This window comes from Lynx canadensis, chromosome B1, assembly GCF_007474595.2.
Source record: "Lynx canadensis isolate LIC74 chromosome B1, mLynCan4.pri.v2, whole genome shotgun sequence".
NCBI classification, from domain to species: Eukaryota; Metazoa; Chordata; class Mammalia; order Carnivora; family Felidae; genus Lynx; species Lynx canadensis.
Genome location: NC_044306.2, coordinates 96142971 through 96159308, shown reverse-complemented (window position 1 = coordinate 96159308; position 16338 = coordinate 96142971). Strand labels below are relative to the sequence as shown.

The window sequence follows — 16338 nt, the reverse complement described above, 5'->3', positions numbered from 1 at the left end:
TCACTACGTGAACGTCCATGCTTACATCATCGCGCTTCCTAGAGTCTTTACACGCTATTGGCTATTTGTCAAGCTATAGGCGGAGCTGCGATAACCTGGATAACAGGGAATTGAGCCACTAGCGTGGCAGGGGCGAGCTGGCTCCTTTCGGTCTTCCTGTGGTGGAGTACAGTGTTTCCGTGTGTGTGTTTATGTGTGTTTACATCCCAAGATGTAAACGTAGGTAGGGCATAAAATACATATTTTAAATGTTCTCGGGATCTTTGATACCTAGTACTTCTGGACGGGGAGAACGTGCTGGCCAAAAGGAGTGAGTGGAAAGTAAGTAAATTTCTGGAGCTGGAGGGAGAACCCATGCTGGCGGCTTCAGAGTCCACCACCAAGGCTGACCTTCTGGAGGATTTTTGAGTATGGACTTGATTTCCAGAAGCTAAGTACGATACTGCCCCTCTGGGTCTTTAGAGAAAGGAAACACCTCTTTAAATATTTAACTGTGTGTCAGTAAGGCATGTAGTTACAAGTACTCCAAAGGTCCTGCAAATTCAGCAGTTATTTCTTTTTTTTTAATTTTTTTTAATGTTTGTTTATTTTTGAGACAGAGAGAGACAGAGCATGAACGAGAGAGGGTCAGAGAGAGAGGGAGACACAGAATCCGAAGCAGGCTCCAGGCTCTGAGCTGTCAGCACAGAGCCCAACGCCGGGCTCAAACTCACGGACTGTGAGATCATGACCTGAGCCGAAGTCGGCGGCTTAACCAACTGAGCCACCCAGGCGCCCCAGCAGTTATTTCTTTAGAGATACTTTGATTCCTTAAAAAAGAAGAAAAAAGTTACATTGTATTGCAAGAAAAAATTAGACAAAACTTTAAATTTTGGGGTAAATTACAATTATCAGAATTAAAAATTGATTTTGTCTGGATATAAGCCTTATCTTACCATTGGAGGAAATTTCAACACTAGCAATAAAAATATTAACTTGAAGCTAGCTTTAATAGATTATGGTTCTGCCAAATATGTTTTATTGAAATGGTTTCACTAGATATGTCAAGATGTAGCTCCATTTGGCTTTCTCTTTAACATTTTAAGTTTTGTTGTTCTGTACTCATAATGCTATATAAATGATATAATGTTAGCAGAATATATTAAGAAGTTTAAAAAATTTGTCCCACTATGTCCATTTAGGTATTTGAAATCCTGAAGCTTTCTCCATACTCCCTATTAAGAGATGAGGTGGTCCCTTCCTCTAAAGGCTGGCTGTTAAATATGGAGGTATATCTAATAACCATAAAAAAGTTTACTTTAGCTTTGTGTCAGTGAAGATTGAACTTGATCTGGTTTTGGTAGCCTTGAAGTTAACCCAAAAACTTATTGGAAGGAGAGATTGAGTGGGCAAGTTTCAACTCTTTTGAAGGTGGGTGTATGACTTTTCTTCATGAACTCTTCACTGACTCCCCAAGGACTTGTTTTTAAGTTCTCCTACATATGAACCTGTATTTTGTCATATTGTAGTTTAATTTGCCATCAAATAGTAATAAACTTAATTCTACATTTGTAGAAGTTATAGATGTTAATATATATTAGTGCTGGCAAAGAGTACCTTCTGGATATAAATGATGAATTGTCTTTGCATTGCATAAATTAAATATCTGAAGTTGGAATTTTTATCTCTGTACTTGAACTATCTGGTTTATACAGTCAAGTTCAATACAAACTGTAGTTTTGGGATTTGGTGTTTGTCTGGGGGGGCTGGTTTACAAAACTCAGCTAGTTGAATTTCTGAATTTCAGTGGAGTTTTTTCAAAAAATTTTTCATCCTTATGAAACAAAATTGTGATGATTCCACTTATCCTTAAAGTATTGCCTCTAGTGTTGCTTGATTTTAAAGGTTCCCTTGTGTTCTCTATCCAAGGAAGGTGCTTCCTTAATGCTTCATGCATTGTTTTGTAGTTTGTCTCCAGGCTCCTGCCTGGAACACAGTAAGGGCTCAACAAATATGTGAAGAAGGAATTAAAGAATTCAGTAGATGTGCTTCGAAAGTATTAATGTAATTGAGTACAAGGAATGAGAAGTGAGAGAAAAAAAGTACTTAGTATGTGTTTAACCATTCTCTAGCCCTAGATCAATTTCCTCAATAAAGAAAACCCTTGAAAATTGATAGCTTTTACTAATATTAACTTATTTAATAAATTGACATTGAGCACCCAGTACTATATGGAAAGCATCATAAAGAATACAAAGTTGGAACTTTAAGCTAGGGTGAAAACTGTATGAAACATTCTCTGGTATAATTAAATGCCTTAAAAAACTGATTTTTAAGAAGCTCTTCATAATTATGTTTATTTTCACCAGCCAAGAGAAGCATGGCCTGGAAATTGGGAGCTCTCTTTTTAAGCTTGTCTTTTTTATTATTATAATTTCTGTAATATAAAATGATATGAAATCTCTCAAATTTTTAAGTGTACAGTATAGTAGTGTTAACTATGTGCACATTGTTGTACAGCAGATCTCTAGAATTCTTTCATCTTACCTAACTCAAACTATATACCTATTGAACAATAACTCCTCATTTCCCTCTCCCACCCAAAGTGATTTTTATAAAACAAAAATAATAGTTGTGGTAAAACAAATACAAAAGCCGTTTTTCCCCGAAAGAGGTTTTTAAAAGTATGCTATAAGCAAAATAAGTTTAGGCTGAGCCATGTGAAATTGCAATTTTTACGATTTTTGAGTAATGGCTACACACTAATGTCTGCTCTTGCAGAGCAGGAGAAAATGGTGGTGACTTGACTTAAATATGTAGCATATGCACAGTATTCTCAGAGTAGCTATGAAGTTCAAGTGCAGTGACTCCTCCTGAATTAAACCCATAGATCCTATAGACATTTTGGTAACTCTCAGCAACCAAAATACAGAGTGATTCTATTATTTGGAAATATTGTAGTTCTGTAAATTATTACCTTTTCTTGAGAAGTTTAAAATTTTACACAAAATTGTGTTATGAGTTTGTGTCTAATCCTCTTTAGAAACAATAAGTTTACACTGGCATGAAAGAGACACTAAATGAAGGAAAATAGATTGATAAATGCTCAGATAGTTAAGACTGAAACAACCAGAGCCATGATGTGTATCTCTAGAACACTTAACCATATTTTATGATCTCAAGGGTCAGTTAGATTCTCCTACCTCGTAGTCTAGTTTTTTTAAAGGAAAACCACTTAAGAAAGATGTAATTTTAATGATTTCAACAGAAAAATATTTTTTAAGCAAACCTATATACTTTAAATTTTTTTTTTTTTCAACGTTTATTTTATTTTTGGGACAGAGAGAGACAGAGCATGAACGGGGGAGGGGCAGAGAGAGAGGGAGACACAGAATCGGAAACAGGCTCCAGGCTCTGAGCCATCAGCCCAGAGCCTGATGCGGGGCTCGAACTCACGGACCGCGAGATCGTGACCTGGCTGAAGTCGGGCGCTTAACCGACTGCGCCACCCAGGCGCCCCAAACCTATATACTTTAATAATAACAGCTAATCTCTTATATTTACTACATACATGCTAGGCACTGTACTAAATATATATATATATATATATATGTGTGTGTGTGTGTGTATATATGTGTGTGTGTATATATATATGTACTAAATATATATATATGTGTGTGTGTGTATATATATATATATATACACACACACACATATATTTGTATATATATCCGCTCACAAAAACCTTTGAAGCTAGGTCCTATTTTAAAATCCTTTTTACAGTAACTTGCTGATGATCACAGTTGGAAAGTGCTTGAATTGGAATTTGACCCTAGGCAGTCTGGTTCCAATGTCACAATCTTTGGCCACTATGTATATGCCTCCCAGTAGTGTAATATAATTTACATTTAGGGTAATATTATTTATAATGAGTGTAATATAAAATTAATTTACAATTTTTGCTTATAGGGCCAGTTAGCCTTTAGTTACATTAAGTGAATTATTGCTGTATGTGTTCTATTGTAATTTTTTTTTTAATGTTTATTTTTGAAAGGGAGAGAGATGGAGGGAGGGACAGAGAGAGAGAGGGAGGGGCAAGAGGATCCAAAGCAGGCTCTGTGCTGGATGTGGAGCTCGGATATGTGAACCATGAGATCATGACCTGAGCCAAAATTGGTGTTTAACTGACTTGAGCCACCTAGGAGCCCTCGTTCTATTGTAATTTTAATGATTTATAATCCATTTTCAGATTGTTGCACAGTATTTATATTGCTGAATTACCCATCCTTCCCCTTCTAGACTGCTCAAACTTAAGTGGAAAGATTAAAAGTTCAGATATTCATTGGTAGTCTTTCAGCAGTTTTCTTTCCTGCAAAAACCAGGCATCTTGGCCTCAGTCCTCCGAGCCCCACCCCCAGAATGTGTAGGCAGCTGGGCGGAGCCTAAGGTTGAGCCCTCTCCGGTGACCCCCACAGAAGCTAGTGAGCTGGGTGTGGTGCAGAAAAGAGCTTCCGGGTCTGTGTTCTCTCCTTGTTATGCTCTGTTCCCTCTGTCATTACTGGCACCTTCGACCAGTCTTGTTGGCTTTTTCTCTGGTAATTTATTTTTCCGCTGCTTTTACTGGCATAGTTTACTAGCACTTTCGGACTTTCTTCTTTCTCCGTTTCTCTTGTAAATGGGCAGGGGTGCAAGTGGAAGCAGAATGCAAACTGAAAATAATTATCGTGAGAAACTACAGAAAATTTCGTGAAAAAAGGAATTTGGAAATTTTCCTTGTAAAACGTTCTGTAGAGAAAACACCTTTTTCTGTAACTTAACCTTTGCAGAATGTTTTCCGTCTTCCAGGTGCTCAGTGTTCTGGGGTTCTGTCTTCTTTATCTCCCTTCATTTCCTTTTAAAGGCCTTTTCTCTAGTACAGATAAAGCATGAAAATAATTTAAAAACTGTGACTTTTTTTGATGAAAGAGTAGTTTGAAGAATAGAGGTTAAAAATGTGGAAAAACACAGATTAACAAACATTCTTTTAAGAAAGTTTAAATAGGGGTACCTGGGTGGCTCAGTGGGTTAGCATCTGACTTTGGCTCAGGTCATGATCTCATGGTTGGTGAGTTCCAGCCCCAAGTCGGGCTGTGTGCTGAGGGCTCAGAGCCTGGAGCCCGCTTCAGATTCTGTCTCCCTCTCTCTGTTCCTCCTCTACTCATGTTGTGTCTCTTTCAAAAATAAAATAAAACATTAAAAAATAATGAAAAAAAGTTTAAATAGCCAACACTGAAATTGCATAATAGACTGGTGATCACCTTGAATGAATATATTCCTTCAATAATATTCCCAGTGTTCATTCTGACTTTTTGGAAATGTTCAGCATATGTAGAGTCAGAGAAGCGTCTATAGAGAAGAGGTGGTCACTATAGTCTTTGAGAGATCCAGCCATAAAATGGACTTTAAAAATAGTTTCAAATGATTCATTTATTTTTTGATAGTGATGTGTGCCTATCATAATATAAAATTCAGGTAGTTTTTTAAAAGAAAGTGATAATGGTTGCAAGTAAACCTCCCTTTCTGTCTTGTCTCAGGCAGTTAATTCCCTCAAAAGAGGTAACTAACCACTGTCATCACTGGTTTCTTGTATATGCTTTTGAGATACTATATGCATTCACAAGTATATATGCAAAGTGCCTTTTTTTTAATGAAATAAATTCATGCTTTTTGCACCTTGCTTTTTTCACTGAATATATTTTAGATATATATAGAGCCGCCTCATTTTTAATAGCTAAATTGTATTTCCTTGCTTAATAATAGTGTAATTTCTTCACCAGTCCTCTACTGATGGATATTTAAATTATGATATTAACTTGATATTTTGTTATTATAAATAATGTTGCAGTGAATGTCTTTATACTTATGTCATTTTGAATATGTGAAGGTATAATAACTCCTAGAACTAGAATTGAGTCAAAGGATATTTGCATTTTTTTTGTTTTGATAGATATTGAGGGATTGCTCTTCACAGAGGCTGTGCCAGTAATGCCCCCACAACAATATGTGATTATTTCTCAGTGTCCTCTTTATTATACCATGTTATCAAACTTTTTGATCCATGGAAATAGTAATGTATTGTTTTAATTTGCATTTCTATCATAAGTGAGGTTGAACATTTTGCATCTACTTTCTGTCAACTGTGTTTTCCTATTTTGCTGTTGGGATATTGATCTTTTCCTTACTGATTTCTAGGAGCCCTTTAAACATAAAAGAAGTTAGTTATTTGTCTAAAATATGAGTTGAAGATGTTTTTGTTCCCAAACTGTCTTTTGATTTTGTAATGGTGGGCTTCTTTTCTTTTCTTTTCTTTTCTTTTCTTTTCTTTTCTTTTTTCTTTTCTTTTCTTTCTAGAGAGCATACATGAGCCAGGGAGAAGGGCAGAGGAGAGAGAGAGAGAGAGAGAGAGAGAGAGAGAATCTCAAGCAGGCTCCATGCCCAGCACGGAGCCTGACGTGGATCCCGACATGGGGCTCGATGTCATGATCATAACATGAGCCAAAATCAGGAGTCAGATACTTAACCAACTGAGCCACCCAAGCGCCCCTGTAATGGTGGTAGTTGTTTTTTTGTTTCGTTTTGTTTTGTTTTGTTTTTTTGTGGATGTAGGCAGACTTCTTCTGGTTTTGTTATTTTTATGCAGCCAAATGTATCACTCTTTTATGTCTTTTGGGTTTGGGGTTATATTTTATTTATTTTTTTAAGTTTATTTTTGAGACAGAGCATGCAAGCGAGGGAAGGGCACAGAGAGAGGGGGAAAGAAGATCTGAAGTGGGTACCATGCTGACAGCAGTGAGCCCGATGCAGGGCTCAAACTCACAAACTGTGAGATCATGACCTGAGCCAGGGTTTGACACTCAACTGACTGAGCCACCCAGGTGCCCCTGGGGTTATATTTTAAAAGGTTTTTTTTTCTACTATAAGGTTTTTTAAAAATTCATTTTTTCCATTTTTTAATATGGTTTTTATGTTTAAATTTTTGATTCATTTACATTTGAACATAATATACCAAACTATATTTAAATATATATACTATTTTTATATACTATTTAAATATAGTATATATTATATATGGTATATATAATATATTACTATTTATACTATGTATTATATATATTATATATAACATATACTATTTAAATATACTATATAAACTATTTATAGTTTGGTATAGGGATCCAACCTTATTAAATTGTACTGCAAAATGAACTAATTGATAATAGACCTGTTTGGTTTAGTTATACAAGACCAGTTGGTTAGCTACATGAGAATCATCCCTAACTCCCTAGAGACTTAAACTTTATTTCCTGAGCACCTGGTATGTCACCTGAAATAAAGTGAGCAGTTGATAAACCTTTTTAAAAAATTTTTTTAAACATTTATTCATTTTTGAGAGACACAGAGAGACAGAGTGTGAATGAGGGAGAGGCAGAAAGAGAGGGAGACACAGAATCTGAAGCAGGTTCCAGGCTCTGAACTGTCAGCTCAGAGCCCGATGTAGGGCTCGAATTCACAGACTGCGAGATCATGACCTGAGCTGAAGTTGGACTCTTAACTGACTGAGCCCCCAGGCACCCAATACACCTATGATAAACTAAATTGAAAGGACGTTTCTAGGTATGATATATTATCTTAGTTACTTACCACTGTTTTGGTTGAAAGAGAAATGCTACCACAAACACAGTTGATTTCTATTGCACAAAACCTTAGAATCATGAAATTTTGGATCCAGAGACTAGAATGATTATTTACTTAAGAAATAAATAATAAATTCCTATTACTTACAGGCATTCTAGGTGGGAATGGGGAGACAGTAAACATGTTGTAATGCTGTGAATCATGTACAGACAGTAGAGAGTGACAGGAAGTAGAGTGCTGCAGGGATGCACACTAGCACAGTTCACAAAGGACATGGACAGTTGAATTGTCTTTACTTAATATGAGTACACGTGCAAACAAAAAAATTGAGAGGTAGTGAGAGTTAAGCTTCAGGAGACAGTTCTAAGTATCCCAGGGAAATTGAAAGGAGAATGTGTTGTTTTTGTCTGGGTCCATGTTATATTTAGATTACATTGTAAACTAGTGGGTTTGACCATATTTTTAGGTTAATTTTGTTATAAACATTGTGTACATTTAGATTAACAGGAATGCTCTTTAAGCAAATTAACAAATTTGTCATTCTAATAAGGAAACTAAAGTCATTTATGCAATTAAAGCCAAAGTTACATGCTACCCTTGGACATGTCATCCATGACACTCCTCCTTGCTGGTAGAAGTCTAGTCAATATTTCTTGCAGTAATTTTCAAACACTGCTCAAAGAAATCAGGGAAAAAGGCTAGTAGAAGGTCTTGAAGTTCCACTACTTTATACTCTCAACAAGAGAAGCTCTGCTTTTATATTTAATTTCTTCTGGACTTTTAAGTAAGATTACATTTTATAATTTGAAGTTATAGAGTAGTTTGTAATTTGAAACTCTAAAGTACATGTCAGTCTTACCACAAGACCCACCATGTGTGGATGGAAGTGACAAGCCACTTTTTAGGAGCAAATCACTGCGTGTGGTTTAATTCCATTTAGACATAGAGATGAGTGCCTAGAATAGCTGGGCGTTGAGAATTCTGTAGTGGAAACCCACTGATTAGGATAGAGATCCCTTTAATGTGTGCAATATTTTTGTAGATATGATGGTCCTGTGGAGAATGAGTGAATCCGCCAAAACTTCCAAGTCACTAAGTTATATTTTGCCAGGATTGTAAAGCTCCAGGTTATGAGAATAGCATATTCTCTGGCATATTGGTACCAGAATCAGATTTAATCACCATTTCTAACATCTTGATTTGTTCTTATTTCTTCCTGTATGCTTCAAGATGGTACTTAACCAGTACCAAAATTTGGGATAGAGATTTATCCATTTATACATGAAGAATGTGCCTTGATATTTCAACTAAGGATAGTAAATTTATGATTGAGGTATTTTATTTCACATAAAATCAGTACTAAGTTCTACAAAAATCAGTCAATTTATGCAGACTTATCACTCATTGAGCTTATTTTAATAATGAAGAACATAAATTGCTGAACATATCTTCTTCTCAAATACTGTAAGTTGCAAATGGATTGTAATGCCAGAATTATTTTATTTTAATTTTAGAGATTATCAATTAAAATTTGTTAGCATGTAGTGAAAATTAGGAAGAGCTACTACATACTTTAGAAAAAGGTTTCAAAGATCTTGGATTCCTGTGGGCCACCGAGTTTATATATTTGGATCTCCCAATGATTGGTACACAGTAGGTACTCAGTATCTATTCATTGAAATAAATTTATTCAAAACTTAATAACTTTATTATTTGCAGTAAAAACCTATGAAGCAAGGAAATGCATTCAAAGGTTTCAGATAAGGGAAATTGAAGTTTGGAAATAGCACCATTGCTAATCAAGATTATCTTCTGAACAAGACATAAGGACCTAATATAAGTTGAGGAATCCACCACTCCTAAAATAAGGTTTTCATCTCCTTACAGATCTCTGATGTACCTTCATTTTTCTTAATGTTTATTAATTTTTTAGAGAGGGAGAGAGAGAGAGACAGAGTGCAAGCAGGGAAGGAGCAGAGAGAGAGGGAGGCACAGAATCTGAAGAAAACTCCAGGCTCTGAGCTGTCAGCACAGAGCCCAACACGGGGCTCGAACTCACGAACTGTGAGATCATCATCTGAGCCGGCATCGGCCACTTAACCGACTGAGCCACCCAGGCACCCCAGTGATGTATCTTCATTTGGGAAAACATGGCTTATATTAGTTCAGTTTCATGTGACCTTGGACAAATCTGTTTTCTTCATTTGTAATGAGGATAAAAATAGATCCTCTGCAAGTTTGTTGTGAAATTAAGTGAGATAACATTTATAAAATGCCTGATCCATAGTGTTTAAATAAAAATGTAATTTTATTAATATAATGCTTTCTTTGCATTTAATCCTCAGAGAAACAATTTAAAATGCAAATACTGCTTGTGTCAAATGTATTTAGTCTATTTCAAAGTTTAGACGATAAATTCTATTTTTCAGTCAGAGAAGGGATTAACATGTTGTGTTTAACACTTGAAATATCAACAATTGAGAAGGTTAAGAAAATCTGTACCCTGAGATCAAGGAAGACAATATTAAACTCTACTAACCTTCAAATAGTTGGAGCACCCCCCTTCCCGCAATTCCCACCCCAAAGAGAAAAGGGTTGTAGCCAAAAGAACAAGTGTTAACAGCAGTGCTTCTGCTGATTTGTAGTTATTTTTTTTATCAAATCATTTTTTTATTATATAGATCTTGATTCCCAAAGGGGTCCAATACACCTGCACATTTTAGAATAAAAGATAAAGAATGTAGAAACTCATAGTGTTTATAGTAATTAAGTACATGAATAGTTTCTTCAGTGGACTTAATTGGTTTTTAAAAATGATTTTGATATATTCTTTACAAGGTACCATGAGCTGCATCTAGACCTAGTCTTAAAGCTTTTTGGATCCAACTCCCTATCTTATAATAGAACTCACGTCCACAGTTTGCCATAACACAAATGGCCTTTTGACTCTCAGAACTGTGTGTCTGCCCCTCTGTTGCTTTCCTGCTATTTGACATTGACATTTCCATTTCATTTCTAACTATAGGAAACAATTGTATACGGTTAAAGAGTTTGTCTTATTTTTTTTTTTTCCTTTAGAGTCTTCAGATGGATTTTAAAATAGAATACACTTGGGATGGTTTTCCAGTGAAGCATGAGCCAGTGTTTGTCAGGCTGAATCCAGGTGATGGAGGAGTGGTGATGGAAGTTAGCGCCCCATTTTTCAATGATCCTCCAGCCCCACTTGGAGAACCAGGAAAACCTTTCAATGAACTGTGGGATTATGAAGGTAAGTGGAAGTACTGTATTTTATTGCAAACATAAATCTTTTTATAATACCCTCTCCTAGAACTATTATTTTATCTTGCTGTAAGGAAGTGTGTGCTCTTCTGAGCAGCTGACGTGTGCAGTTTCTTCCGTTCCCTACCAATTTCTTATTCTGACTTTTTCACCATCACCTGTGTGACTTCAGCTATATAACTAGAACAGTGAAAAATGGCAATTACAAATCCACATTTTTAAATTGCTGCCATATTTCTTTCCTTTACTTCTGATACCTATTTTAAGAAGAGTTCAGCATTTCTGTTTTGTCGTTAAGTATCTTCAAATTGCCACTTTAACCTTATAAACCTTCTTTATGGAAGTTTGGGGATGTTTTACTTATAGAAATACTATCAACTTTAATATGAAATGTAGTTTTTATTTTATACTGACAATCTCACATGTCAAATGAAGACTAAAAGACATACCATGAAATTACATTTTGCCAGGTTTGCTATATGATCCCCTCCTAATGTATTCTAATTAAGCAACCAAACTTACATTTTGAAATACTCTTTATGATTCCATTCCTCAGATCACAAACCATAACTGTCCCTGAGAGAAAGTTCAAACCCTTCCTGTAAGATTTCAGAGTACTCATGGGTTGGGCTATCATATTCAACCAAAAGCTCTTTTTTTTAATTAAAGTGTCATTGATACACTGTGTTACATTAGTTTCAGGTGTACAGCATAATGGTCCGACAAGTCTGTGTATTATACTATGCTCACAAGTGTAGCTGCCATCAGTCTCCATACAATGCTATTACAGTACCATTGATTATATTCCCTTTATCTCTGTGACTTATTTATTCCAAAACTGGAAGCCTGTATCTCCCACTGCCTTTCACCCATGTTCCCTGTCTCCCTCCAGCAACCATCAGTTTGTTCTCTGTATTTATGGGTCTGTTTCCACTTTTTATTTACTCATTTGTTTTGTTTTTTAGATTCCATATATAAGTGAAACCATATGTCAACCAAGGGCTCTTGACTTATGAAAGGCTAATGGTCTTACTATCCATGCATGTTCTCACCCATGTACCTTTTCTCATTCTATTCCCCCCACCTGTAATGCACTTAGTTCTAAGGTCTAATATAGGTTTCATTTCTTTAAAAAAACCTTTGATGATTCTTGTAATCCATACAATCTGTATAGCATCTGTATAGCATGCATTTTGTCAGTGTTAACTTATCATATGTAAAACATACATTATCTTTTACTGATATCGAACTTAAATATACCAGCTACCTACTGGTGTAGACACCAATGTGACTTAACTACTGGAAGTACAGACACCAAACTCAAGAGCTCCTAAACTCAACTCATCTACTTCTGTCATAAACCTGCTTCTTTCCCCAATTGCCCAATTACTTAATACATCAGTTCACCAAATACAGAAATATGAGGTCTTTTCCAATATATCCTTCTCTCTCACTCTCCATATTTGGATTTATTTACTGAGTCCTATCAGCTTTACCTCCTGAATGTTTCTCTAAGCTAGTTCTTCTTCATCCCCACTATCCCTGCCATAGGTTAGAACTTTATGATCTTTCACCTGGGCCAGTCAAAGCCTCCTTACTTGTCCTTTTGCCCTTGGCTTCATTCTTCACTTAGAAGCCAGAGTGATCTATCTAAAATGAAAATTCAAGGGGCGCCTGGGTGGCTCGGTCGGTTAAGCGGCCGACTTCGGCTCAGGTCATGATCTCGTGGTCTGTGAGTTCGAGCCCTGCGTCGGGCTCTGTGCTGACCGCTCAGAGCCTGGAGCCTGTTTCAGATTCTGTGTCTCCCTCTCTCTCTGACCCTCCCTTGTTCATGCTCTGTCTCTCTCTGTCTCAAAAATAAATAAACGTTAATAAAAAAATAATTAAAAAAAATAAATTAAAAAAATAAAATGAAAATTCAAACTCATAATTCAGGTCTTTACAAACCTTCTCAGGCTCCCTGTCCTCTTGGGATAGTTTCATCCTTCTTTTTATGATCTCTATATAAGATTTTCCATGACCTAGCCCCTTATTCTCTTTGCAGCATTGCTTCTTCATGCACTTCAGTGTTTGCCTAGAAAGACTGAACTGCTTGTAGTTCTTTGAGGGAAAATATTTCCTAATCATGTACATTTGATTATACTTCTCTTTCATCCTGGAATGCCCTTTTCATCATTCCTCTTCACCCAGTTCCAGCTCATCTTTCAAGATGGAGCTTAGGTAACACCTTCTACAGGAATCCTTCCCTAAACCATATTTTGGAGCTAAGTATCTGTTTTCTTTTTTCTTGTGGTAGCAACCCATACTTTTGATACTTTTGATACTTTTGATATCAAAAGTATCCCTTTTGATACTTTTATTAGAAGTGTCCACTTTTCCCTCTCTCTCTGCCCCTCCCCCGTTCATGCTCTGTCTCTCTCTGTCCCAAAAATAAATAAACGTTGAAAAAAAAAAAAAAATTAAAAAAAAAAAAAAAAAAAGGGGCGCCTGGGTGGCGCAGTCGGTTAAGCGTCCGACTTCAGCCAGGTCACGATCTCGCGGTCCGTGAGTTCGAGCCCCGCGTCGGGCTCTGGGCTGATGGCTCAGAGCCTGGAGCCTGTTTCCGATTCTGTGTCTCCCTCTCTCTCTGCCCCTCCCCCGTTCATGCTCTGTCTCTCTCTGTCCCAAAAATAAATAAACGTTGAAAAAAAAAAAATAAAAAAAAAAATAAAAAAAAAAAAAGAAGTGTCCACTTTCATGTCTGATTAGGTTGTAAGCTAATGAAAGTATTCCCAGAATCTGATACAGGGTTTAATTCAGAGAAGATGCAAAAATGATTTTAAGATGATTATGGAAAATAGTAATTAGAAGATGTATTAGAGTCTTCCAAAGAAACAAGACCAAGAGATACAGTGTGTGTGTGAGTGTGTGTATGTGTAAAGAAAGAGAGGGATTTGGGGCGCCTGGGTGGCGCAGTCGGTTAAGCGTCCGACTTCAGCCAGGTCACGATCTCGCGCTCCGTGAGTTCGAGCCCCGCGTCAGGCTCTGGGCTGATGGCTCGGAGCCTGGAGCCTGTTTCCGATGCTGTCTCCCTCTCTCTCTGCCCCTCCCCCATTCATGCTCTGTCTCTCTCTGTCCCAAAAATAAATTAAAAACGTTGAAAAAAAAAATTAAAAAAAAAAAAAAAAAAAGAAAGAGAGGGATTTATTTTAAGGTATTGGCTTTTGCAGTTTTGGAGTCTGGCAAGTACAAAATCTTCACGGTAGAGCAGCAGGCTGGAGATGTGGTGAAGAGTATATACTGCAGTTTGAGTCTGATGGTGTCTGCTGGCAGAATTCCTTCATGGTCAGGGGAAGTCTGTCTTTTTTCTGTTAAGGGCTTCAATGATTGGATGAGACTCAGCCACATTATAGAGAATAATCTGCTTTACTAAAAGTTTACCGATTTAAATGTCAAATCTCATGTAAACAATACCTTCACAGAAACATCTAGGATAATGTTTGACCAAATATCTGGGTACTATGGCTAAGTTGACACAAAAATTAACCATCATGGAAGCATTCTAATTCATTTAGGTAAAAAACTTAGAAAGGGGCAATAAGCCTGAATCATTGATGGAACTGTATCCATGCTCAGCGAGGAGCCTGAGCGGGGCTTGATGCCAAGACCCTGGGCTCATGACCTGAGCTGAAATCAACAGTTGGATGCTCAACCAACTGAGCCAGCCAGGCGACCCTTAGCTATTTTGTTACAAAAATAACACATGGAAAACTGGAAACAACATATATGTCTTCAATAAAGGACTGTGTGAATAAATTATAACATTCTATAGAAGAATAGTATACAATAGTTTAAAAGCATTAGGTATCTATATGCTGCAAAGTTTTTTGTGAAAAAAGCAAGTTGTAGGCAATTATGATCCATATTTATTTTTTAAAATCCATGCAGGTAAAATAGATTGTAGAAGGACAGAAAACATCTGACAAAAATTTTAGAGCAAAGTGGAAAGAAAAGGACTTTGACTTTTTACTTTATATATGTTTATATTGTTTTAATCATTTATAAGAAGTATGTATTACTTTCATAATTAAACAATTTAAAAAACATCACATGCACAAAAAAGTCCAGGAAATTGTAAAGAAAAGAAAAATCACCTACGTGTATTGCCCCTATCAGAGATAACCAGTTATTTGTGTGCACGTGTGTGTGCGCGTGCACGCGTGCACTCATACTTTGCATACATTTATTTTTTTATTTTTTTAATGTTTATTTATTTTTGACAGAGAGACAGAGTGCAAGCAGCGGAGAGGCAGAGAGAGAGGGAGACACAGAATCCGAAGCAGGCTTCAGGCTCTGAGCTGTCAGCCCAGAGCCTGATGCGGGACTCACACTCACGGACTGTGAGATCATGACCTGAGCTGAAGTCAAATGCTCAACAGACTGAGCCACCCAGGCTTTCCCCTTTACAGACATCTAGACACAGGCATGCATGCACATTCTTATTTGATGTACATTTCGTTATTGTTCTGCAGCCTGCTTATCACATATCATGCATATCTTCCCATATCAAAAAATATAATTAACTGTATATTTGATTGTAATGACTGTATTATATATTTTTGCATGGAATATATAAATTCCATAGTTTATTTAACAGCTCTCCCATATAACAGGAGTTTTATTTATATAGTGGGAAATAACCATTTAAATTTTTTTGTTTTTAACGTTTATTTATTTTTGAGACAGAGAGAGACAGAGCATGAATGGGGGAGGGGCAGAGAGAGAGGGAGACACACAATCGGAAGCAGGCTCCAGGCTCTGAGCCATCAGCCCAGAGCCCAACGCGGGGCTCGAACTCACGAACCGTGAGATCGTGACCTGAGCCGAAGTCGGACGCATAACTGACTGAGCCACCCAGGCGCCCCTGGGAAATAACCATTTAGATCATTCTAAATTTTTGAGCAATACTTTGATGACTGGCATGATATTTATTTCTTTTCCCAGTTGTCTGATTATTTTCTTTTTAAAAAAAATTTTTTAATGTGTTTTTAATTTATTTTTGAGACAGAGAGAGACAGAGCATGAGCAGGGGAGGGGCAGAGAGAGAGGGACACAGAATCTGAAGCAGACTCCAGGCTCTGAGCTGTGAGCACAGAACCCAACGCGGGGCTCAAACTCACGGACTGTGAGATCATGACCTGAACTGAAGTCGGACGCTTAACCGATTGAGCCACCCAGGCGCCCCTGTCTGATTATTTTCTTAAGATAAATTCCTAGAAAAGAAGGTAACTGTCTCAAAGTCTGTGTAATAATATTCATTGTTTTAGAACGTCACCCAACACGAGGCTTTATTAATATTTTTAATTTATGATGATCTGATGTAGGAAAAAAATGATGATTTATTTCCTATGTATTTCTTCTTCCAGG

At 36.8% G+C, this 16338-nt stretch overlaps 1 protein-coding gene across 8 annotated transcripts in view; it reads left to right on the top strand.

The window, feature by feature from the left end:
* The first annotated feature begins 89 nt into the window (after positions 1-89).
* CB1H4orf33 (chromosome B1 C4orf33 homolog) overlaps positions 90-16338 on the top strand; it is a 131860-nt gene continuing 115611 nt past the window's right edge. For 4 of the 8 annotated variants that reach the window (XR_003968350.1, XM_030313076.1, XM_030313079.1 and 1 more), the window contains exons 1-3: positions 111-321; positions 1182-1268; positions 10732-10921. Coding sequence is in view for 7 of the 8 variants with exons in the window: in XM_030313076.1 (XP_030168936.1) it covers positions 1263-1268; positions 10732-10921 (196 nt within the window). In the remaining variant the exon portion in view is untranslated. The other 4 variants (XM_032592898.1, XM_030313077.1, XM_030313078.1 and 1 more) reach the window with 4 other exon arrangements.